The sequence below is a fragment of the Haliaeetus albicilla genome, chromosome 1, assembly GCF_947461875.1.
Source record: "Haliaeetus albicilla chromosome 1, bHalAlb1.1, whole genome shotgun sequence".
Classification (NCBI taxonomy): domain Eukaryota; kingdom Metazoa; phylum Chordata; class Aves; order Accipitriformes; family Accipitridae; genus Haliaeetus; species Haliaeetus albicilla.
In genome coordinates this window covers 71,437,684-71,462,776 of record NC_091483.1, presented here as the reverse complement: position 1 = coordinate 71,462,776, position 25,093 = coordinate 71,437,684, and the positions used below count along the sequence as shown (strand labels likewise).

The window sequence follows — 25,093 nt, the reverse complement described above, 5'->3', positions numbered from 1 at the left end:
TGGTAACTATTTATTGACTATTTCTGCTTTGGCACAAGAAGTCTTCTCATAAGACTCGTTCAGAGTATGAAACCCAGAAAAGGGAACTCTGTCATTACCACTGGTCCAAAATGTTTTTACTCCTGCAAGGGAAAACAGGCAAAAGCTGGCATTCAGAAGTTATTTCCATTTCGCGTTTTTCTTCTCCCCTTTAGCAGCAACTAAAGATTTCACATGAGAGACTGAAATTATCTTAATAATAGAAACTACTAAAGGATAAGCTCCACAGGTATCATCATGGCTACAAATTCTGTCTTTCATTTTAAATAAAGAAACAATAGATTAAACAAAACTAGTCATCATTTTTTCCAGAAAGAACTTTTATAGTACAACCCTTACCTATAATCTAGAGAAAATACCAGTGTTCTTCCAAAGAACTTCTTATAGATAATGCATTCTTTTCATACAATCTGCTGTATCATGTAATCTGACTTTCTCCTCCTCCTCTTTTCTAGCCACTGCTTTATGCACTGGCACAATGGGATAATCAGCTTTGTTTTGTGAGGTTATGTATGGCTTAATAAAAGGTTGGCTATAATCAACAGATAGAACGTTTAAGTCCAAGCTTTAGGATATTTCCTATTCTAACTTTTTTGGTTTTGTCATATGAAATGAAAGAATCTGATTTGTCAAAACACAGTTTTCTTTGCATAGATTTTTCTAGGAAATATCAAAGCACTAATAGAGTCTAAAAATAGAAATGGGAAGAGAAAAGCAAACTACGTCATTCATTAGACTCTTTTATCATTGCACATTTTTATTTCCATTTCATTTATTTCCAAAAGTCATTTTTTGATTTACTGATAAAAGTTAAAAGCACAGGGTCAGCGTGTAAAACAATTGCTCATACTGAGCAGTCCCACTGCTGCAGTACACATTCAGGGACAGAAGCTGACAGAGCTATCGCTCTGCAATGGCTGGAGGCAGAGCAGCTCCAGTCCAAAGCTGTAAAGCCATATCACAGTGTGCTAGAACTAACACATCCTGCTTCTCAGCAGGCATGAGTAATACACAGTTATTATTAATACGGTAATTATGGTATTCTTGCAATGTGGAAGGTCTCAGAATGAAAATACCTGTTTTTTCTGAAGTGCTCTAACCTAACTAAAAGTGTTTTCCGTCTATGCTTCTTCATGAACTGTCAATTTGATGCTAGTAACAGCAAAAGCCTCTGGGAATTGGAACAAATGAATAGGAAAAAAAACCAAAAAAAACTTCAGTGGTTAGACAAATAGGTGGGAGAAAGTCCCTCCAAATACCAAGGTTATTTCTTAGTGTGTTATAAATGAGCTAACGTGTTTGGGAAATGGATATAGTTGTGAATGATCACTTTTAAAAAAATGTGTTCCCATTTCAAAAGGACTGGTAATATGCATAAAGCGATATCACTGCATAAATTCTCCTACAGGATTTACACTCCAAAAGAGAATCTAATCCATGCTCACTTGTTATGCTGTACTTTAACTCAAGCAAAATGACCAACCATGCTTTGTCACCATTCCTGATCGCAAAACTGAAATGAAGATTAATTACCTGTCAGGATTTAAACCAACAGTAAAATGTTTACAATAACGTCTATCTTCTCTTTGTCTTGAAACCAGTTCTCATTACAAGCTAAGCACCAGACTGGCTGGCTTTAACCTACACTTTCTGCATGTATTTAATTTATGGATGATAGACTGAATGAGTTAGCTGAACTGCACATTGTTTTAAATGTACTGTTTAACTCACAACCTTTAGCTTCACCAAGAGTAGTCAAATCAACTTTGGGTGAAAGGCAGTGATCTAACAACCACGTGGTATGGCTGGTTCTCAAGTTATTTTGAGATTATCACCAAAAAAAAAGTTATCTGAGTTTTTGACTGAGGGTGGGTTAAGTTTATACCTTCTCCTACTTTTCTTTCCAAATTGTTTCTCTAATTGTCCTTGAATCCCAACTCACCACAGTGGTGTTTTAGTACTTGTGGTCACTTGAACTCTGCACTGTATCTTCAGCTGGCACCCGATGGGAGAACTTCCTATATGAGAAAACCACTGAAGATGCTGCTGTTCGCAAACATAATCATTTTTCTTCATTTATTCTTTCTCCCTCTGTGGATCTGCTCAGTCCAACTGAGAGTTGCAAGCTCTAAAGAGGCTCTAGAAAAAAAATATTTGTCCCAGGTTGGACCTGATGAGGGAATTCTATTACTGTCAAAATTTTTCTAATAAATCTCCTTCTCCAGGAAAGAATCCACTATGAACTATCAGCACTGATTTCAGCACTTAAGAACTTTTTCTTGTCAATGGTGTTAACTTTTCCCATCAGCCTTTTGAAATTAAGGACAATGTAGAGACAAAACCAAAGAAGCCCCTTAACAAGAAGAAGTCAGGATCTTGATTAAAATATCCAAAAAGAGTCCCCCAAGGGAAATGGAATTCATAAGGGGAATTAATGCCTGAAATGGTTGCATTCATAAGCAGCCATCAACCCCCACTTTCCTTCTTATGCTTTTTCTGAACACTTTTCAAGGGCTCAATTCCAAACCCAATAAAATTAAGACTGTTTGGACCAGGCCCTGAACGTGCTCTTTGCTACATGCAGCTAAATGGATGTACAACAACAACAGCAGAGCTTTACCTCCAGCACCATTTCCTCTTTTGATGTATAGGGTTCTGCTTTACTTTTCGTGAGCGTGTGCTCTTTTTCATCAGAGTTGAAGCTTTCCAGAAGTCTCTGGGAATCATCCTTCTGAAATTCCAAGAGAAAGCAGATGAAATATAACACTGAGTTCATGCAGATTCACTGGAAACCTCTTTGACAGCAGCCTGGATACATTCATGTCTCCATCCTGAAAATTATTTCAGTATTGATTGAAAATTTTGGAAAAATACAATCTGAAAACGAATGAGAATTTTACATATTCAGGAAAGAATAATTAAAATTAATAAACTTCATGAATTTGATTTTTCAGTCCAGAACTAGAATTTTAATCTGAAAAGTTGTAAGAGGCTGTAAACTTGTCAAATCAATACATCTGCTCTCAAACCATCTTACTACAAACTATAGAGTTGAGCTCATGGTCTGAGTTCAAACTTCTCAGTTAAAGCCAGTTAACTAAAGTTGTCTGTAATTTCCTGCAACGAAGAGAATGCCATGTATTTTTGCTCCCCTGCTATGAGAAAAACTTCCTAAATGAAGTTTTATGTGTGGGAAAGTTCCTGTCAGGAAGAAATAATCATCAGAAAACACTCACCATCTTCCGTCCCCAAAAGCAGCCCATACCATTGGCCTTTACTGCCCTAACAAACACACAGAGATGCTGGTACAGACACAGACTGTGTGGGAGTAAAACCTCCTGCTGCACACACTCTTCCCTGTGCACTAGATAGACCAAAAAATAATGCTAATGTTGGTCAATGCATCCAAACACAGCATTGCAAGGAATTTTTTTAGTGAAGGAAAAGATGGCAGCCACCCTACCTTGACTAGTTTTTAAATTATTCTTCAGGTTTTCAATCCACTGACTGCTTTTTGATGTAGTCTAACAATTTTTGAGGTAGTCTAACGATATGGCTGCAGCCAGTATGCATGTAATTGTCTTATGGAAAGATTCTCCTTGAATTATTTGGCCACTTGGTACATAAAGTAGTCCATTTTCCCAGAATATAGAGAATTGCCCAGCCTTTGAATACATTTCATTCCTTTTGACTTGCCTCTGTCACCTTTCTGGAACTTAAATGTTCAATAATACAGATCATATTCTTGGGTTAGCCTCTAAGATACGGTGAATTGCAGATGCTGGTTCCTAAAAATCTACTTATGACAAAAGAACACCTACAAGTCTCCCTCAGCCATCTTGTCACTTATTTGTCCCAAACCAGAAGTTCACAAAATTTAGGTTTAGTGACTGGGACTTGTGGAAGTAGTCACACTGCGTTCACCTCTGTACCTCGTACCATAGCCACTCCAAAGTAAGAATTTGCTTTTCTCAACCTGCTTCTCCAATTGTTCATATTCATCCAGTATTCATTTTCACTCCTTTATATCTCCAACACTATCATTTTAAAATTATTTGAATTTTTCCAGGATTCATTTCTTTCCTGCTAACATTTCTGATCTCATTGCCTTTCTCTCCATTCGTTTTTGCCCTTTGTTATTTTTCCAACTGACGTGCTACTGAGCTCCCCTTTTAGAGCATTAAGAAGTTGAATAAACTAAGTCTAACTGTAATTACTGCAACGCTTCACCAAGCTAATCTACCAGAATACCATAATGAGACAAGCTCCAACCCAAAGGGCCACAAGAGCCTCCAGGCAATGCCGTACTCTAACAAGAGAATATTATTGATAGAAATGTGTTACAGTATACTATATGGTCTGAAGTTACCATGGTAAAGGTTTCTTCTTAAAAGTATCCCAGTGTGTCCTATGCACAGATCATCAAACCAATAAGGCACTTAACTGCATGCATCCGAGTCCCACAGATTCTCGCTAAGATCTATAGAATAGTGATTAACTGGGGCTGAGTGACAAACACCGGTAGCTTATTGTGATGCCTATGGCTGCTTCGGACTCCAGGTACTTGCCCTGCTGCTGTTGCAAGGATAACTCAGCTGCTTGGGAAGGAACATGGCATACTTATGTAAACTGTCCCTGCTTTCACTTTAGATACAGAGGGCTGTAATACGTGCAGTTCAGTACCTGCTATGCACGCAACAGGCTTGCTCCATAGCATCAGTGGGGCAGACAGTATGAAGAAGGAACAGGCACAGACCGCCTAAGGTAGCCCTGTTCAATTTGGGAAATCAGACCCATAGGATAAGACCTGCCCATCCTGCAATGTGCTCTATATGCGCCAGCAGGCAGTTTATTTTTCTTTCAAAATAAACAACTCTTTCACAGCAGCAGCATTGATTTTAATGGCATTTAAGCACCTAAATGCATCTGAAGATCTGGGCCAGAGAGAACTGACAGCTTCTATTCCCTATTGACATAAATGACATAAAGGATAAAATTGTACATGGCTATATTTGAGTTGGTAGTGGCAGCACAATAAAGATACCACCTATTAAGGCAGGGAAAATGAGCAACTGAATCAGAGAGGCTTGCACTCGCACAGGATGCATTGATCCAGCATCTGAAGTGCCTCCATTACTAAGCTAAAGCATGGCTTCAAACAGAGTTTCAAACCTCCTACTTAAAAGCAGTTGGGAGCAAGAGGATTCTTCTCTTATGTCATGTTTAATGACGATCAACGCTAGCAGATATGCACACGCAGCAGAGCTGTTATAGCTGAAAAAAGGTGCGGATGAAAACCAAGCCAAGCCAGACCCCGCACTGCAGGCTGGCAGAACGCTCCGCAGGGCTCCAAATTTCACAGCTGCGCCAGCACCAAGCATTGCTACATCCAGTCAATCCAGCTTGACTTGGGACTAAATGCGATGGGAGAAGGAAGCAGAAGTCAATAACGATTCTCAGAAAATATATCTGCCCGGTAGTGGGTATGTGCTACCTCTGCAGTCCTCGAGTCCAAACAAACACTTTACGTAATCAAGAGATACGAACCATCCATCACTGTCGTTAAAACAGCAAGGCAGGTAGGTTATTAACAAAATCACATGCTTTAGAAAACCCTGTTAGTTTTGCATCAAGCAAACTCTCAGATGCGTTCTGCCTCCTTTATTTCTCAGGTATGTACGTGTGTACTCTCAGTGCAAAGTTACTGCTGTGGGTTAGTATCAATACTCTGCTTGGGCCGTCTGTAAATTGAACTTTGGAACAGTTCGTAAAACGCTTTGGAAATCGGATTGTCCTTACTGGTTTAGGATGGAAATTGGTGCTTATTTCCAATTATGTCACGATGTTTCTGCAAGTCGGGTACATCTCCCGTTATCCCCCAAAAGCAGCGCTGCCTCGCACAAGAAGTGACGGCTGCGAGAGGCAACCGGTGGGCCACCTGCGTTAAAGATGCGGGCCAGCAGGGCAATACTCAGAACACGCAAAAACTCACACCGGCCTCTTTTCGGAGTCAGCCCGTTCGTTTCAGTAAATTTTTAAACGAAGAAAGCAGAAAAGTCCTTTCCAGCAGAGGCGTGTCAGGAATTACAGGGCCACCGAGCTTCCCCCCCCCTCACGACCGCGCAGTACACGCCGCCTGCCGCGCCGCCCGCCCCGAGCCCCCGGGGCCGGCCCGGGGGTCCCGGCCCAGCTCGGGCAGCCCCGGCTCTCCCACGCCGCGGGCACAGCCGCGCCGAGCCGCGCCGGCGGCACCTCCCGGGCCCGCCGCCCCTCACAAACCATCCCTGACCCCTCCGAGCCGCCCACCCCGAGACAGGCCCGAGCTTCCCCGCGGCGGAAGGCCGGCTGCCCGCCCTCCGCCCGCCGGCCCCGCGTACCTCTCCCCGCCGGCGCGGCCCGAGCGCGCAGCGGCAGAGCAGGGCGGCGGCGGCGGCGCCCAGCAGCAGCCCCAGCAGGACGGCGGGGGCCAGCAGGGCGGGCAGCGCCTGCAGCGAGCGGGCCCAGAACTGCAGACCCACCGCCCGCAGGCAGCCCGCCGCCGCCATCGGGCCCGGGCGAGGAGAGGAGAGGCGAGGGGAACGAAGGGAGGTCCCGCCGCTCGGGGACCCTCCAACGCCCGCCCCCCGCCCTCGCCGCGGTGGGAGGAGACCGATGGCGGATGGATGCGGCGGCTGAGGCCCGGCCTGGCTCGGGGGCAGCGCCTGGAAAGTCTCCGCGGCGCCCTGCGCGCCCGCGGAGGGGCCGCCCGCCGCCATGTCGGCGGCTGCTGGCCGGCCTGCTGCTGGCGCTGCTCCCCGCCGGGTCCTCCGCGCCCGCCCGGCCCCTCGCAGCGGCCACCTGGCGGGCCCGGGCCGCGGACCGTCCCCCGCCGAGCCCCGCGGAGGGGGCCGGGGCGCCGGGCCCGCCCCGGGAGCCCCGCGGTCGGACGGCGGCTGGGGTAAGGCGGGGCGCCCGCGGGGCGCTGCGCGGGTGGCGGGTCGGCCCCCTCAGCCGGGCGGGTCCGTGGGCCCGGGGCGGCTGGTGGCGGGCGAAGGAGAGGCCCTGACTGAGGGCGCGGCGAGCCCCCCACGGCGGGGTTTGCCGGAGGAGCGGTGGCCCGGCAGAGCTGCGGGGGCTTCCCGGGCCCTTGGGCTGGGGGGGCGGCCGCCCGAAGAGCTGCCGGGGGTCGGCGCGGTGGGGCCACACGCCGACAGTGGCTCCCCTTGGCTGCTCGTCCTCGGCGGAGGCGTTTGGTGCCTTTATTGTCTGGGCACAGCACCCAGGCCCGCCGGAGTCAGCCTGCTGTTGGGAATGCCGCCAGCGGTTGAGGATGCAGCCTTTGTTTTTCATTCTTTATCTGTCAGGCTGTCTCGAAGTGTGCCAACGTAGTTTTCTTTTGCCCGTGTGGAGAATACCTGGGACTGCGGTAGGGGATAGAGCGGGTTTTGGACCATTAGTTTGTGGTGTGATGACAAGAAAGCTAATCATCATGAAGCACTATTGCAGGAAAACGAAAAAAAAAAAAAACCAAACCACAACCCACCTTATTTTTCCACCAGAAAAATAAATTAATGTAAAACTTGGGAAAATGTCTGCTGGCAATATTACTGCATTAAATTAATTACTTTTGAAGCATGATGGGAGTGCTGGCCCGTAGAATTGGCACTATTTGCTGATGCAGAGCCCCTTGTAATGCCCTCTGGTATTATGGACGCACTGTAGCAGAGTGGAAGAATTGTGCTGAATTATCCAGACTATATTTTCCAGTGCAGACTACTGAGAACTGAATGTCAGGTAAAAGCAGAAGAAAAAACGAGGAGTGCTGTAATGTCATTTGTAGTTGACGCACGTGGACATACAAACATAGTTTTTTGTGCGTGAGCTGTTGTAAAACCACAAATGAATGAATGCCTGGAGCCTGTGGAAATCCAGAGCCATTTATACACTGATTTCCTAGGAAGTAGGAAATAAAGCTTGTTAGCTAGCAAGCCACATTTTCTGCATACCTTTATGCATGCTTATAGACCACTGTCTGTCTGCTTTTGTTACAGTCTCATTTACAAAGGAACCGTTGACATTTAACATTCACATTCATATATATGCTGATATAATGCATAAGCATAATTTGGGGGATTTATAGACAAGATTTATTTTAACATTTAACATAATAGACCGTCGTATTGGTGGTTTATAAAATATAAAAAATATAAAATAAGATATAAAAATATAAAATCAGTGTTTTACGCTGGTGTCATTACGTCCATTTAGTGTACTGGTACACATTTCCTTAATGCAGATAGGGCTCTAGACTGCTCTAGAAATATCTGGCAAAGGTTAATTCCCTTTTAACATGTGATTTCTATTGTTGCATATGCATGTATAGAAATAAGTACATCTATATCTCTATCCACCAGCCAATTTTTGGTTAAGTTTGCCGCTGGAGTTTCCTGTTCTTATCTTTCTGTGTTATTGAGATGCTTGGCTTCTCAAAATTCAGGTTCATATTGTTTAATTAATGAGAAGAAATTAACAATGGCATTAAATAACTTTGGCATAACTCAGTTTGCGTACAAGAATTCTGGAGAGCAGGGAGAGCTGTATAGCAAGGTATTGGGAGATGTGCAGATAGCCCCTAGTGAAGAGCTCAGTGCCTGGGGTCTCCCAGAGCTGTGTCCCGGGGCTGCTCAGCGTGCCGCATATTCCCACTTGGGTCTGTTTCTCTGTCCTTTCTCCTCCACAAGAGCTGCCTCCAATCCCATATATACTTGTTTTCCAGAGCAATGTCCACTTCAAACCCAGGGCTCCTGGTGCATCCAAATTTGTGAGATGTCTTGCATTTTCTATTTTTTTGAGCACAAGTGCCCTATCTGAAGTGAGAACTATTTTTACACAAGGTTGAAGTTACAGCTCTAGCAATAATTGAAGTGATGGCTTCCCCGAGCAGCCAAAGAAGAAAACTGCCCCTAACTTGCTCTAGTGTAACAGTGGTGTTGACATAAGCCAGTACTTAACATTACTGACATGCAGTGCTTGGGAGCAAACAGAAAGAGCAAGGGTGGGTCATGTCACTCAGTGGTCTTAGAAGATCGCTGTTAATCAGCCAACATTCCTAACTCTGTATTATCTCCTGCAAGGAAGCATTTTTATTAAATGAAAACTTGCGTGTATGACTACTACATCTTGATCAAAACGCTGGGCATTAACAATCCTTAAAAACACTGGGGTGTTTTACTGACGTTTTAGAGCTGTGATTTTTGCAGCAATCTGTGGTCTGGGCACAGGTGGGAGGCTGTCACAGGTTGCCTTGTAAGCTGCAGTTTTTAGCCTGTGGTCCCTTTGAAAGGGTCCATGTAATGCTTTAAAGGAAAAATGAGCGTAATGTCAGTAGACTTGATCATCCAATATGGACACATTCCTGCTGACTTGTGGGGATTGGATTTTCCTGTGTCCTCAAATTTGCCTTTGAAAATGGCAAAGAAAAATTATTTTGTAAAATCAAACTAATAGCAAACCCTTCTGCTCCACTATTGCACAGAGGCTCACCCTGATAATATTAAGTGTAAGTACAGTTTGAGCCCCAAGCGTGCATAGCCATACTGGGAGACAGCAGAGCCTCGCACTGCTTAACAAGCTGTGGGAGACCTCTAGAGCTGTGTTGTGTCTCTTCTGGTAATTTTGGGAAACTTGAGGCTTTGTGGAACAGGGTTCTTTCTAATTCTGAAGCATAAATTCAGTGTAAGAGTTCAATATGCAAACAGTTCTTTTTTATAATTGCTCTCTTCTGTGTTAACTTTAGGTTATTGAAGATAATCTGTTTCTTCAAAAAGAGATGGGATGTCTGGGCATGACAGGTATGTAACTGTCTTCTCTCTCTTTTCAGTGCTGTGGGAGTCCCAGGACTCCCAGGGCATGGGTGTGAAGGTGGGCAGGGGACTGGAGCCGTGCCTTGGTGACCCACTGTCATCAGTGGGACTCTTGATCCTGGGCTGCAGGGGAGTGTTTGCTCAGAAGTTGGGAACGAGGGTACTCTAGGCTCCCTGAACAGCTCATCTAGAATGGAGCCCCTGTGAGAAGACCTTAGTTCGTATCCTGCTCTGAATCATTTTCAGGAGGAACTCTTCTTCCTCATTAAGTGTAATGACGTAGGGGAGCACGCTCTGATGTCCAGCGTTCCCAGTGTTGTGGAAAACCCATATTACTTACACCTGATCGAGACCTTGTTCCTTTCCAGAGGCTAGCTTAACCTGTTAACTTTACTAACAGCTTGCATTTACTAACACTGTTGCAATACCTACTCTTGAAGCTATTTTCAAAGACCTCTGCAATTACAATAACTGGTATACTTTGTCCTGGACCAAGTTGTTAAAGACTCATAGACATGTAGCGTCTGGAAGTGTTGCTGGGATGCTAATGCTCTTTACAGTGGGTATCAAGTATACTTGTCACTGCTTTCAGATACACCAAGTATATTCAGTGGTAGTTGCCTAATCTGATCGAAATAGAGTACCCCGATACTTAGAGAAGTCCCTTACAGCTTGGAGGAGCTGCATCTGAGGGCTGACTGCCACAGGGCTCTCTGTGTACATTTGAACAAACCACTTAGTTTTTCTGAGTCTCTGGTCTTAATTTTCATCATATGTGTATAATAAATAGTGTGCTACCTCACCTAAGTGTAGTAGAGATGAGTACCCTGGAAGGTTATGACACCCTCATGCAGCGCATTAACAGGGGCAATGGAATGCCTGAAATAGACCCCACCATGGCTGCGGTTCCCCAAGAGATTATTTCGTGACATGCATTTGCCAAGAAATTACACACTCTGAAGCAGTCATCTAGTGAGATGCCTCTTAATTTCTTTGCCCTGTGGCATGGCTAATTCACAAATGAGTTTATTAATTTTAATACGAAAGCAAATAATTCAGATTTGCTGAGCTTCCTTGTTTTTTTCCTGTATTTATTCAATGTCATCTTTGCTGCTTGCATCTTGCTTTCTGATGGGTTGCAAATTATTAATGTATCATCCACTGAGAGAGGAAATGCATGTGGTTTTGTAGTTCAGAAGAACCTTCTGGCGTTAAAAGTGGGGCAATTGGAGGATTTTGACATGCAATATCTTTTTGTTAGTGGTTAAAAATGGTGTGGCCAGCAGGACTGAGGATGTGATTGTCCCTTTGAACTTGGCAGTGGTGAGACAACACCGTGAATACTGTGTTCGGTTTGGGGCCCCTCACTAGAGAAAGACATTGAGGTGCTGGAACGCATCCAGAGAAGAGCGATGAAGCTGGTCAAGGGCCTGGAGCACAAGTCTTATGAGGAGCAGCTGAGGGAACTGGGGTTGTTTAGCCTGGAGAAAAGGAGGCTGAGGGGAGACCTTATCGCTCTCTACAACTACCTGAAAGGAGGTTGTAGTGAGGTGGGTGTCGGTCTCTTTTCCCAAGTAACAAGCAATAGGACCAGAGGAAATGGCCTCAAGTTGCGCCAGGGGAGATTTAGATTGGATATTAGGAAAAATTTCTTCACTGAAAGGGTTGTCAGGCACTGGACCAGGCTGCCCAGGGAATTGGTTGAGTCACCATCCCTGGAGGTATTTAAAAGATGTGTAGACTTGGCACTTAGGGACATGGTTTAGTGGTGGACTTGGCAGTGTTAGGTTAGTGGTTGGACTCAATGATCTTAAAGGTCTTTTCCAACCTACATGATTCTATGATTCTATGAAACTGCCATTTTGTTAGTAGGTAAATATACGTGTTAAGTGAGGGGCTGCTGAATTGTATGCTTGATTTTATAACTGAGAATTGTCCATTCTAATAAACAGGAATTTTTAACATATTTAAAGCTAAGTTTTTAGTGGTTTGCTTAATAAAGTTACTAGACCTTATTTCTTACTGAAGAATTTCTTAATGAAAGCAGTGAGATGGGGACTTCTGCATAAAACCTTTGTCATTGAAAATGGCAGTGTGCTGAAGTGAAACAGTTTGTGGCAGTGCGCTGATCTCAGGGTTTCTGTTGGAAGCTTTTTTGGGTTGTTTCTGGGTTAGATGAGAAATGGCAATTCCAGAATAGCCCTGTGATTGGGGAACACAATGGCTTTTTGAGAGTTATGTTCGAGTCTGTTCTGACTTACTCAAAACAGGCCTGGAAAGTAGATTTGTTTTGTCTTGTTGATGCCCATAGTTTCTTTGACTTAGTAACAAGAAAAGCTAATGGCAATGTTCAAAACTGAAATACAGTAAATTGCTACCTTTGCCTGTTCATTGTTGTGTGTAATTGAAAGGACTTCAAATTGGATCTCGTGTCCTGGATGGTTTCAGGACAGGGAATAGTTCAGAACAACAACAAAAATATAGTAAGCAAGTATATTTAACTCTTTTCTTCCCCACTGAAATAACGCAAGGTTATTCAAAGCTTTGCTGGTAAATTCTGGGGGAAGGCAAATAAGACTGCAGATGTGGGACTTGAAATACGCAACCCTCAAGAGCTAAGAATTAGAATGACCGTCTTAGTTAAATCGCTTATTTTTCCTTTCAGTGTCAGGTAATTTTTAATTCTGAACTTGACATTTCACAAACTTGTTAGTCTTCACTTTCCTACAGTAATTTGGCAGGTTAGGATGTGTTGTAAAGGTACGGGAGCCTTAAGGACATACTGGAGTCTTTGCTGCAAAGCTATTTTAACACTGTTTTAATTTTGTATCATCCTATTTAATTGCCATGGCCAAGAATAACCTTAACCTTAACTTCTATCAAGCACAAGTGAGGCACTAAAGTGTTATACCTACCCTTCTAATGGTAGTCCATCTGTGCCACTAACATATTCAGGACTCAGCCTGTTTAGTCCAGTGGTAAAGGCTTGTGCTTTAGCACTGAAGGTCCCTGTCGTTACACAAAACTAATATCTTAGCAAAGGATAGTATGCTGAGCACAAAGAGAGGACAAGAAAGAAACGGAAGTTTCTTTTCTTAGATACCCATCCTTCCACCCCCAGCCCATATGAACACAGACCCACTGTTGCCACAGTCTCCACATGATAGGTGCATTTTGTGCCAGGTCGGATCCTCTGTGTTTGCACACCCTGAGCAGCAAGCGAATGCAGTGAGAACTGGGAGTGGGGAGCTTTCCTTCCTCAGTGTATTGTGTGCGCCTCGAGTGTGGCTGCTGGAGGTCCAAAAGAGCAAAAGATCACCACCCAAAGCAATAGCGCACAAAGCTGAGGAGTGGTGAATGACTACCTGGGGAGAATAGCAAAGAAAATTGAACAGTATTAAATAGCTGAGACTGTTCTGATCAACTGTGCATTTATCATTTAATATTGTTGTGGCACTGCGCATATGTGGGACTGAGTGAATGCTATAGTAACGTGAGTGGTAAAATATTACATCAATCTTCGAGCTGTTTCAGCTATATTAATATTTATTTTCATGTTTTCATTTTGTAACTCAATACAAAGTTGACCTACCAGCACTGGTAATTAGCTAGGAACAGGCAGTTTAAGACAGGGTTCTGGCATATCTGTTTATATTGGGTTTATGGAGGATTAAATCATGGAAAAACATTTTCGTAACTTGCTAATTAAAAGTAAGATAACATTTAACAACTTGATAATACATTGTAAAAAAGTGGAAGGTTTAAGGAAAACAAAACAAAATTTCCTCTTAAAGATCGTGATATTGTCTCACATCTCAAAACAAAGTGAAATTACAGCCTTTCTTTGATGAACTGCTTCACTTGGCATCTTTGGACATGTTAGCAGGAAAGCCCCAGATTAAGCCTCATGCTCTGCTAGCTTGCTTACTGGGAAATGTTTTGGCCTGAGGCATTATACTTCGGGAGTGCCTGGTGGCAGCCTGGGAAGCCCAGATGAGAGGGCGCTGTTTGGGCTGTGTATAAAACTGAAACTGTTCCCCTGCTTTGCAGTTTCCCTTTTGAAAAGGAGTGGGAATAGTTCTGTCCTGGTTTCAGCTGGGATAGAGTTAGCTGTCTTCCTAGTAGCTGGTACAGTGCTATGTTTTGAGTTCAGGATGTGAAGAATGTTGATAACACTGATGTTTTCAGTTGTTGCTCAGTAGTGTTTAGACTATAGTCAAGGATTTTTCAGCTTCTCATGCCCAGCCAGGGCACCTGACCCAAACTGCCCAACAGTGTATTCCATACCATGGGATGTCCCATCTAGTTTAGGAACTGGGAAGGGGGGGGCAGGGAATCGCCGCTCGGGGACTGGCTGGGTGTCGGTCGGCGGGTGGTGAGCAATTGCCCTGCGCATCATTTGTACATTCCAATCCTTTTATTACTACTGTTGTCATTTTATTAGTGTTATCATTATCATTATTAGTTTCTTCTTTTCTGTTCTATTAAATCATTCTTATCTCAACCCAGGAGTTTTACTTCTTTTCCCGATTTTCTCCCCCATCCCACTGGATGGGGGGGGAGTGAGTGAGCGGCTGCGTGGTGCTTAGTTGCTGGCTGGGGTTAAACCACAACAAGTTCCCATTTAGAAACTAATGGAAGTGAAGACCGTGGAGCTCTGATAATGGCTTTTCTGAAAACAACCAGAAAAATGGCAAAGATTGAAGCTGTAAGAAGAAAAGAGAGTGGAAGGAACAAGGAGACTGCAGTCGGTGTCAGAATTGGGATGCATCTCTGAAGGGGCACTGACAATGGGGCACTTGCACTTCTGAGCAGCAGGGTATCCAAAAGAAAACTCGATGCTTGTTAGTGAAAGGCCTCAGGAGTCAAGTATTAGTATTTTCCAACCTCAGATGAATCTATTTGTTAAAAAAAAAAACCAATTTCAGAACAAAAATCTAGAATAGATGTGAAAACCACAGAATGTGTTATGCCTATACCATCCTTTCTCAGATATTCAACGTCCAGCTTTTCAAGCAATCATCAGCCATCTACAATCCCTCTAGGACCTTATCTGAAAAGAGGCAGCAGGTGAATTGATAAATACAATTATGTTGTCTTGATGTTAAGAGTATGCAGCAAGTTACGTGGAAAAGCAGTTATGTTCTTCTAGGTCAGCTGGACTGAAGTGTGTAATGTTCTTGTGACAGTTAAATATATGTGGATCAGGAAAAAGTTATTTAACTGACAGTTGATACTACAAAAAATAATGAGATAGAAAAGTGCTGCTTTACTGGCAAGGGAAACCAGGGTATTATACAACAGCCTATATTGTTAAAAATTAGTAGGACGGATGAGAAAAAATTTGGAGGAAGGCAGTGGCACGTGTTGCTGTATGGACGTGTGTCACACTGATGGAATCTATTTAAGGAAAACCTTCCAATGAGTGCTGGGAAGACACAAGTGAATTTGTAGAAGTATCCTTGTAATCATCATCAGCATTGAGGCTGCTTAACATAATGTCAAGAACCTGCAAAATCCCCAGCCTCCAATTACTGATGATGGAGCAGCCAAATAACATGCCTGGAGACTTCTGGTTGGAGCTGGGCACATTATCTCGGGATTGTAAGTGATGACAAAGCACAACTTGAAAACAGACTCATCTGTGTAATTAGTAATCCAGAGATTTATTCAGAGTCAAAGAACATGATCAGTTAATTAAATTGGTTACTGTGGACTTGATGCCCTCCAGAGGGGACTATCAGGATTTGCTGTCACATGAGAAGTGCAGTTGGGTGTGCTGATGGAGATGTCATGCTGCATAGGGCACAATAACAAAAGATATTTTAAAATTAAATTAACCCCCTTCTTGTTGGCTGACCTCCCTCATCCAAAATACAGAAGGAAATGATGCTAAATAAGAAGCACTTTGAAGGCAGTAGTTGCTCAACCCAGCCCATGCATTTTGCCATTTTGACTTCTGACTCCTATGAAGCCCTACAAAGAAGCTCCATGGCTTCAATCACGGTTTCTGCTTACTATAAAGGAAAGTACATCTCTTGTAGTCTGTCAAGAAAACAAAAAGAATTGGTGCTCCACCTCCATAGGAATGGGGTGGCAGTTGCATTAATATAGGAGAGATGCAGTATCGTGGTTTAACCCCAGCTGGCAACTAAGGACCACACAGCCGCTCGCTCACTCCCCCCCGGTGGGATGGGGGAGAGAATCAGAAGGGTAAAAGTGAGAAAACTAATGGGCTGAGATAAAGAGAGTTTAATGGGTAAAGCAAAAGCCACATGCACAAGCAAAGCAAACCAAGGAATTCATTCACCACTTCCCATGGGCAGGCAGGTGTTCAGCCATCTCCAGGAAAGCAGGGCTCCATCACGTGTAACGGTGACTTGGGAAGACAGACGCCGTCACTCCGAATGTCCCCCCTTCTTTCTTCAGTAGTCAGAACGTAGGTTTAGAGCCATTGGAGATGGTATATAGTATGATACTTGTATCTGCTGGGGAGTGCCATGGCCAGGTGGGCTCAGACTGGTAGCTAGCACGTCTGTACTGCACTCAGAGTTTGGCACTGGTGTCATTCTGAGTGATTTGGGCTGTTGCTTAGTCTTGAAACAGAAATGCACCATGCATGACTACCCTGAAAAAACTCAATCCCAAAGATACGCAGACATCTGTTATTGTTATTATACATATTAGTGTTCTTTCCAAGTTTACCTTGATATTTTAACAGTCCCTAAATTAGTCTGAGTCTGTTGCATTGTTTAACAGTGGTTTAAGTATTTAAGTAAAACTTAGAGAAGTGAATTAAAACTGATCATAAAATATAAACAACTAGCTTTTCCTGGCCATATATCCACAATTTTGTCCAATATAAACCACTCCCTCCCAAATAAAAAGCATGCTATTCCAGCATGGGAAGACAGTGAAGCTTCCCAAGGTGCACATGTCCATCTGGGTTCTGGAAGCAGCAGGACTGCATCTCATTCATTATGTTAACAGAAATCTTTTCAGTGATTCATGTGCATCAATGCTTCAAGGCCCTTTATAGGACTTTTAAGGGTCCAATTCTGAATGTCCTGTGCATGCCTTTTCTATTTACAGCTAACAGTATTTCTTTATATTGTTCTTCCAACAAAGCAGTGTCTTTTCAAAAAAAAGCTGCTTCTCATATTAATGAGATTTTACTATCTTCAGCTTTTCATATTTCATTAACATATAATAGTTTTTTTAAAAATGAAAACTTTATAGAAAAATGTCATTTGCCAAAAAGCTTTGCTTTTCAATGAGAGTTTTTATTCATATGAATATATATTGCTAATGATTAAAACATGGGATTTAAAAATAAGAAATAAATGAGAACTATTATGCAAAGAATGAAAAAAGGTATCTTTAAACATAGACAGCCAACTATCATTTTGAAATTTTCATGACATTTTTTTCTCTTCATTTGACAGCTTTACCTTTTGACAATTTAGTATATTAAATTATTGATGTTTAGTATTAGGTCCTTTTATTAATGTCATAGGTGCTTTTACTTTAGTAGATGGAAGTGATATGATTTCAAAACTGTTCTTGTAATTGTGTGTGATATCATGGACTAATCTTTCACAAAAATATAGTAGTGTAAGCTAGCATTTATATTGCTAATTACTAAATTGAGGAGCATTTGGTTTGATGGCACTCCAGTTCAGCTGAAATGTAACCGAGACCCTTACTTAACTGAGGAGTATTTTTGTTCTGAATATGTATTGATAGGGTTAATGGTTAATTGGCAGACTATATCTTTGAAGCAGAACACCATTAGCACTGAGACCACTCACATTGTAGACTGTTTCCATTATTTATTCTTTGCTGAAAATTTCTTTGTGTTGAAAATAATAACAGTTTATTTAAGGCTGCAACTTTTTAATTCATGCATTAGACACTTTACGTTTAAATGGCAAGAAGTTTTCTGTGGGTTATATGTGAGTTCCCTAGGTAGGAAACAGTTTTGTTCTAAGTCCTGCTGGGTTTTGTGGGTCAAATCCCATCTCTTTCCTGTCTGGCCTCATGTTATCTATATTGATTTTAAGTGCTTTGAGGGAGAGTGTGCTGGTCGCTGCAATCTGCACCAAGCAGCTGCCGCACAGGAGCCAGCTTTAGCTCTAATGCAGAGTCTTGCCTTGGTTTTCAGCAATGCCCTTGCCTCTGGTCATTGAAGCAAGCGAAGCCCCTCACCAGCTCTTGACTTCTGCAGCCTCGGACGATCAGTGGAGCCATTCGCTGTTTGCTTTGATACCCTCATGGACAAAGAAGATTTTGTTCAAACGAGAGTCTTCTGTTAACCAGCAGCTGGTCAGTAAAAGATGGTTTGCCACTTTTAATACTTGTAAGGATTGTAGCAATTATATCAAAAGTAAACATTGCTGGAAATTTACTACCCCATTAGTATGCTTCTAATTCTGTCTCAGGTGATTATGTTCACTTGAGATGGCTTCAGCAACACTAACTAGTTGTGAGACTTCCAAAGAATTATTGTGACAGATACAGCTATGTGATTGCTGCATAAATTCTGATAGACGCTTAGTAATGAAACAGATCTGTATAGTCTGATAAACTTTGTGCAGTTAGGGAATTGTGATAGCCAAAAGATGAATATATCAATTAAGATACTAGTAATTACTTGTGGGAATAAGTAGGTCATACAAATTTGGACTAGAAAAACAGTTTAACTATTGGGATAACAAAGCTCTTAAATTTGAAAGTGATTAATACCTCTGAATTTTTTTTCTAATTTCATTATTTACATAATTTAACTTGTGTTGCAGTTTGTGAATTGTGATATCTTATACACTATGTAGGCTTTTCCTCTTCCTCCACAGCCTGAAGATGTGTCCAATATATCAGTGTCTTCTGGATTTGGAATAACCCTTCAGAAATGTGGTGTGGTAAGTTTTCTTACATTTGTCTTGTTGATTTGGTAGGAAGTTTGTACCCAAATGTCCTTTAAAAAGTGGGAACAGAATTGTGCCCATGCTGAGTATTTGGGAGAATGTCCATTTTGACGTTAAGATGGTCACACCCTCTGTAAGAGGCACAGTTTTGCAGTGTTGATTCAAAACTGAAGGAAGTCAGTGAAATCTCCTCTCAGACTTCAGGGGATTTTGGATTTTGGTCAAAGTAAATACCTCGGTGTGAATTTGTAAAACTATAAATGGGCAAAGCCTGGTGAACTCTAGAAATCAGCCACAAGGCTGGGTAGAGATAGAGACTGACTTCTTTAGAGGATGAGATAAGCCTACTGAGATACTTTTCTGGCTCAACCGTTAATGCCCTACCTGTGTCAAGTATGGACTGCTTTTGAAGGATGGGGCACTGAGCCCCATGATGCCTGTTGTATCTTTGGGCATCCTATCATACAGCCATGGAAGAGCCACTGTGTCATAGTCTGCATATTCAGTGGGACTCAGCTACAGCACAGTCTTTAATAAAAAAAAAAGGTTTCATTTGACTTGTGTAAAATGCTTATGAGGAGCAAAGACCTCCCTACTATAAGGAAATTTTAAACCTTCCATAGACTGTTATTTTTCCTTTTTTTTTTTTCCCCCCTGTTTTTTTTTCCACACTTGGTGAAGCAAGTATGAATTTTTATAATTAGAGACAGTTCATCTTATGTGTCCCTTGGAGAGAGAACGCGCATCCAACTTTAAGACAAATCTGAATTCAGCTGCTGAAATTCTGTGTATGAGGGTAGAGGGTTCAGTAACCAGTACAGAAAAGGTGATATTATAACCTGCACCAGATCATTTGCATAGAGAAAAATGAATATGCGTCACATATCATGGCACTAATTACATATAATGTTGTTACTGAAATGGTGGCATATCATAATTAATGAGGCTGAATAGTGAGCATTTCAGACATAAGAAGCAGTAACACAGAATATTCTGCTTTTCCAGCTGTAGATTCCAAATTTTTATATCAGAGCCTCTCAGAAGGAGAGTTTGAGACTGTTACATGTTGGTTTTTTTCTGCTATTCATAGCACAGCCTTACGCAGGCTCATTAAAAATTGTGAAATCCTGCTGTACAAGATTAAAGTTAATCTGTTGTAGATGCTAGGATTATCAGAAAATAATTTTGCAGTTGTATTTAGTACTATTAGTTGTAAATTACTCAAAACTACGCGATTGTATGTGATCATCTTCCACCTTCAAATGCAGTTCACATTTTATTTTCCTTTGTTTACCTTGTCATCTACTTCAATCCTAATTTGTCTGAACAGATGCTTTCCTGCTAAGAGATGGACTGGCCATATGGTGGTCTTTAGCTGTTTTAAATGGAAAAAAAGTGAATTTTGCACATTTTCCTCCTCCTACCACGAGTGGCTCCTCAGAGCATGGAGATGACATATGTTTACTTCTTCGAGTCAGGATTTTTCCAACACTTTGTCGCAGAAATACCCATATTGAAACTGGGATGTTTAAATTTTACCTATGCTTCCGGCACCCACTCCCTTCCTTCCTTCCAAAAATGTGCTCCTTTAAGAGCTTCATTCCATAGTATGACATGAATTTTTCTGTAATAGTACTTCATATTGACAATAATCTTTAGCAGAGCTGAAGTAAATCTTTAAATTTGACTGGCTTTTAACACATTTACCTGTCTTGTTTCTCAGTCTCCTAAGTATTCTTGCATTGCAGATCATCTATGAATCTATGATCCTTCATTTTTTTCCCACCTTTCCTGTTTCTAGTTGTTCTAACTTATTCCAAAAGATCCTCTGTTCCTTTCGCTTCCATGGCAATTCCTTACTCCTTTCTTTTCTCCTAGCGTGTCCTTGCTCTTGCCATGGTTCTTTCACTCCACTCTCCCAGGTACCCGAAGTGACATTGCTTGCAGGGGGTGATGACACATACGGTGTGCTTCAGCAGCAGAGAGAAAACGGAGTGTGCACTTATGCATCATGAGTGGCTGCCGTTGGGTTCAGTTCCTGTAGATGGTTTGCAGCATGATCATCTGCTCCAAAAGCAAGAAAAACCATCTTCAGGCAGATTAGAGGAGCAACTTAAAGGGGATATCCAGTGGCTGCTGATCCCAATGGCAGCGGCGTATGGAGGAGTTTTTTTCTAGGAGTGGTCAAACCCAAGAGCTTCCCTACTTGATTCTCATCTGCTGCTTTCTCCAGTGCTATCAGGAAAAAAAAAATCCAAATTCTTTCAACCCTTTGCAGTTTAGCTTAAAACTGACTGCCAGTCAAAATTAAAGAATGTAAAACATGTATTTAATATTAATCAGAAAGGTAACAAATGTTACCTTTGTTAAGGAAGGAAGATTGTGGTAGCAGATAGGCAGTACAGTTGGGATACCTCTAAAGGGTTGCTTTGTTTAGTCACTGAATTAAGAATTTTATTAAATGAGACAAAATGAAGAGAAAATGCAAAATTGGTTGGAGAAAGGGAACAAACAGTGTGTGGGAGTGCATTAAACTTGTCTAGGGGAAGGAGAGGACTAATGCTGCCATATTCCCCCACGTACCTGTGAACTATACACATGCTACTTTCTCTGCCTATTTTATTATAGGAATTTATCTAAATTATTGTTTATATCCCCTCTCCCCAAATGTAAAGGAATATATTTGTGCCTGGTTAGAAGCACAGGAAGAGACCCTGAATTCCTCATTTTTTGTCTTCATCTCACAGAATAGCAAGGGAAAGGTGGGGGAAAATGAAGGGAGGAAAAAATTGTGCTATTTCCCCCTGTTTCCGCAGCTCCCTCTTTTGCTGATGCATACATGTTTGTCTGCACAGGCCCATCCACATTTACCGTGGAGCATAATAACGGTATTAACAACTCATGCAGTTTGAACCTTTAATCTTTCAAGGTGTATTTTCTTGTTTTGGTGACTGGGTCAGGGTCTCTGCTTTGTGGCTTTCAATTTTCTTTATGTGGCTTTGAGGCTTTTTTTCCTGTTTCTTATTGTTTGTGCTTTTTAAAGCAAGTTTCTAGCCTTTGTGACTGCACAGGAAAGGTTGAAATGCATGTTGACTGCATCATGCTGGATCAGAAACCAGAAGAGAGGAAATCTGCCCAAAATAAATCACATTTTTAATATTTGGTGATTTTAAGTCTCATAAATGTTGGGGTATAATTCATGATATACAAACATATGAAATTGGTAATGCTTTCCTCACAAATATGATTAAGCCTATTTTTATACGTGCTGACAATTATTTGCAGAATCTAGTACAATAAATAGTTGGGTTTTTTCCTCCGTAAGATTTGTTTAATGCAGTTGAGGTTGAACTTGCTGTAATGAGTTTGGAAAATTTAGTGTGGTATACCAAGGAGAGTTTGTTATGTAAACAGATTTATTCAAAGGTACTTTAATTACTGTCACTTGAATAGAAAAATACAAACTAACCAATAATAATTTCAATAAACTGTTTCTTCTCCTTGATTCATAAGATATGCTAAAACTGTAATCTGTTTCAGTAGTGCACAATGAAATCATAACTACATATGTCAAACCCTGTGGCTGCCATGAACTCTGGTGTGATTTCTGAAGTCTATCACAATTCATATTTTTAGAACTCATTTCTATGGGGGCTGCTTTATTATTTACATTTGCCGATGTCCAGATACAGAGTAGACATTTCCTAAAAACGAGGAGGAAAAAAGAGAGAGGCTCAGCCTGAATCATACTTTGGTCAGCTAAATAAGTGTTAATTTGGTGTCATTATTAGAAGCCTGATATACCATCATGGCTATGTGTGCTGGTTTTGGCTGGGGTAGAGTTAATTTTCTTCATAGTAGCTAGTATGGGGCTATGTTTATTAGTAATCAACACTATGAATTTTGCTGTTAAGACAAACAGCCAAAACCAGCACACTATACTATAGGCTGGCATATTATAGACCTGATAAACTTTTCAAAAATTCTGGTTTAATATGAGTTATAGGGGAAGGCAATTTGGAAGTTGAGAGGTCAGTAAGCAACTCTGTGCTCAGAGTAATTTCATTTAGAGGGTGCAATTACTCAGAGTTAACGGCCTAATGGAATAAATAACTAAAATCACATGAGCGTGTGTTGCTAGAGATTGGCGATTAGCTTATGAACTTCACCACTAACTGGAAGCAGAGCTGTGAACTCCATGTCCGCTGGTGGCTCCATCAGCCCTCCCATGGGAAGGGCGCATCGAGGCAGCTGGCACCCTTCAGAGAGTGTGGTTGCTCTGAAAAAAAAGAAATAGAGACCAAAACTGCATGGAGAGAATGAACTTGCAATGAGGGTAGCTTGCAAAAGAAACATCCTCCTGGTACAGAAGTTCAAAGTTAAGAATTTTCCAGACTCCGGTTATAAAGTTATGATCCAGTTCTGTGTTGTATGAGGTATTGTGGGGATATTCGGATTCTTATTTTCACTTCTGGCTCTGCATGAGATGGGTTTCCAACTTCTGGCTTTCTGTCCCTTTGTCTCCAAACAGCAGCTTGACATACCAAAGATAAAAATCTTCTTGGGAGTCTGAGATCAAACTGAGTGTAATGCCATTTGGAGGTCGCTCAGAATGGCTTCAGAAAATAAGTTTACACATATAATGAGCTTCTGTTAGTAATCAGTACTATGAATTTTGCTGGTAAGATGCACATACAACCATTTTGCACCGTTAATACTAATATCTCTGTTTTCAGGTGGATGTTGAACATGACCCTCAAACTGCATACATTACACTTCTGATTAATAACACGCTCTCAGCAAACATTACAGATCTTATCCTCCTGGACAATATCACTGGTCTACATGTTCAAAAGAACAACGTTGATAAGACCACAGATGGCATACAGATTTACAGGAAAAGATTCTTGCAAGGTAACAAAATCTTCAAAGAAGTACCCCTGATAACACATGTGGAAGAGCATCTGTTCACAATATTTATTTATTTATGTATTTTTGTTGGTATAAATTCTCCGATTATCAGTTAATACAGGTGAAGAACTCTGGGAGAGGTTTCATGCTGCAGTTCACAATTCTACTAATGCACATTTTGCCTCCCACCTTTGAACTGCTTCTGATCTCCCAGGCACAGAAGTGAGCCCCTGTACTCTGTAAAGGTTGCTGCCATCAAAATGAAAGGGAATCTTTCATGATAGTATTTGTTCATTTTGGGTATTTTTAAAAGCTGCTGCACAAGCCATTTTAATCATATCTGACGAGTATTCCTTCTTTAGCAAAGCATGGCAGATTGGCTTGCTGAGGTATTGAGGTGCATTGGAATTGCAAAAGGCCATGCAAGCAGGCAAGAAGATTCATCAGAAATAAGGCAGCTCCTCTCAGTATCCGTTTTCCCCAAACTGAGCACATTATAAAACCAAGTAATCAAGAGATAAACCTATCCATTCTTGGAGTGAGTCTGTTCCTTTGGTAGCAGTTGGATCACTGCACATTCATAAAATTTTACCTTTCTTGATTTCTTCATCTCCTTTTTCCTAAGCACAAAGAAGATTAGCAGCTTGCATGTGAGAGTCATGATATTTCTCTTGGCTCTTCAGAAGTGTTCAGTGATACCTGTTTATGGTTGAAGTATTTAGGGTTATGATAGTGTTTTACTGGTGAAAGGTTTCCAAATAGGAAAGGGAAATAAGTAGACCTGGCACTGCTGTCTGATTACAAATGCATAGCCAGACTCCATTTCCAATAACAGCAGTGTGAGTAGTGGTACTGATAACAGAGGTGGGTTTTTTTTAAATGTGAAGGAATTGCTGGCTGTCAACAGAGGTTCTTAAGAAAGAATGATCCCTGAGAAAGAATAGAAAAATGGTTTGCAGAGCTGATCTAGTAAACCGAGTTGGAGCAGTTACTTAATTTATTTATCATTACTGAATCTGGAACAGAAGCTAGCTTTTCTAGCCCATATACGCGCACGAATCAGCATGAAGAATACTGAAGTGGAAGAAAATCCAGCAGAACAAATTTCTGCATAGTTTAAAGTTTTGTCATTACTATGTCAGCCCATACCTTGCCACTAGGGCTGGACAGAAAGGCTATACCTACACTGGCCTATGTACTGTCATGCTGCATGTTAGCCATGATAATTTTTCAGTGCTAGAGTACACTGTGAATCAAAATTCATCTGAAATCTCAGTCTGATTTCTCTTTGGTTTCAACATGAGGAGAACCAACTAGTTAGTGGTTATAATGTAGGCTGTCCATTTTATAAAAAAAAATATTATTTTTAAATAACTC

At 41.7% G+C, this 25,093-nt stretch overlaps 2 protein-coding genes across 6 annotated transcripts in view; one reads left to right on the top strand and one right to left on the bottom strand.

Moving 5' to 3' along the window:
• The window catches only part of EVC (EvC ciliary complex subunit 1), a 55,717-nt gene extending 49,133 nt beyond the window's left edge, over nt 1-6,584 (bottom strand). The window contains exons 1-3 of the mRNA XM_069791132.1: nt 6,329-6,584; nt 5,294-5,313; nt 2,660-2,770 (exon numbers count right to left, since the gene is read on the bottom strand). Of these exons, the coding sequence (XP_069647233.1) occupies nt 2,660-2,770; nt 5,294-5,313; nt 6,329-6,584 (387 nt within the window). The remainder of the gene's footprint in view (nt 1-2,659; nt 2,771-5,293; nt 5,314-6,328) is intronic.
• A 15-nt stretch (nt 6,585-6,599) lies between these two features.
• Nucleotides 6,600-25,093, top strand: part of EVC2 (EvC ciliary complex subunit 2) — a 79,946-nt gene continuing 61,452 nt past the window's right edge. For 2 of the 5 annotated variants that reach the window (XM_069793795.1, XM_069793787.1), the window contains exons 1-5: nt 6,601-6,976; nt 9,815-9,869; nt 18,046-18,206; nt 18,713-18,799; nt 23,542-23,719. In XM_069793795.1, coding sequence (XP_069649896.1) covers nt 6,698-6,976; nt 9,815-9,869; nt 18,046-18,206; nt 18,713-18,799; nt 23,542-23,719 — 760 coding nt within the window. In that variant the 5' untranslated portion in view covers nt 6,601-6,697. Of the gene's footprint in view, nt 6,977-9,814; nt 9,870-18,045; nt 18,207-18,712; nt 18,800-23,541; nt 23,720-25,093 lie in introns of all 5 variants that reach the window. The other 3 variants (XM_069793801.1, XM_069793810.1, XM_069793820.1) reach the window with 3 other exon arrangements.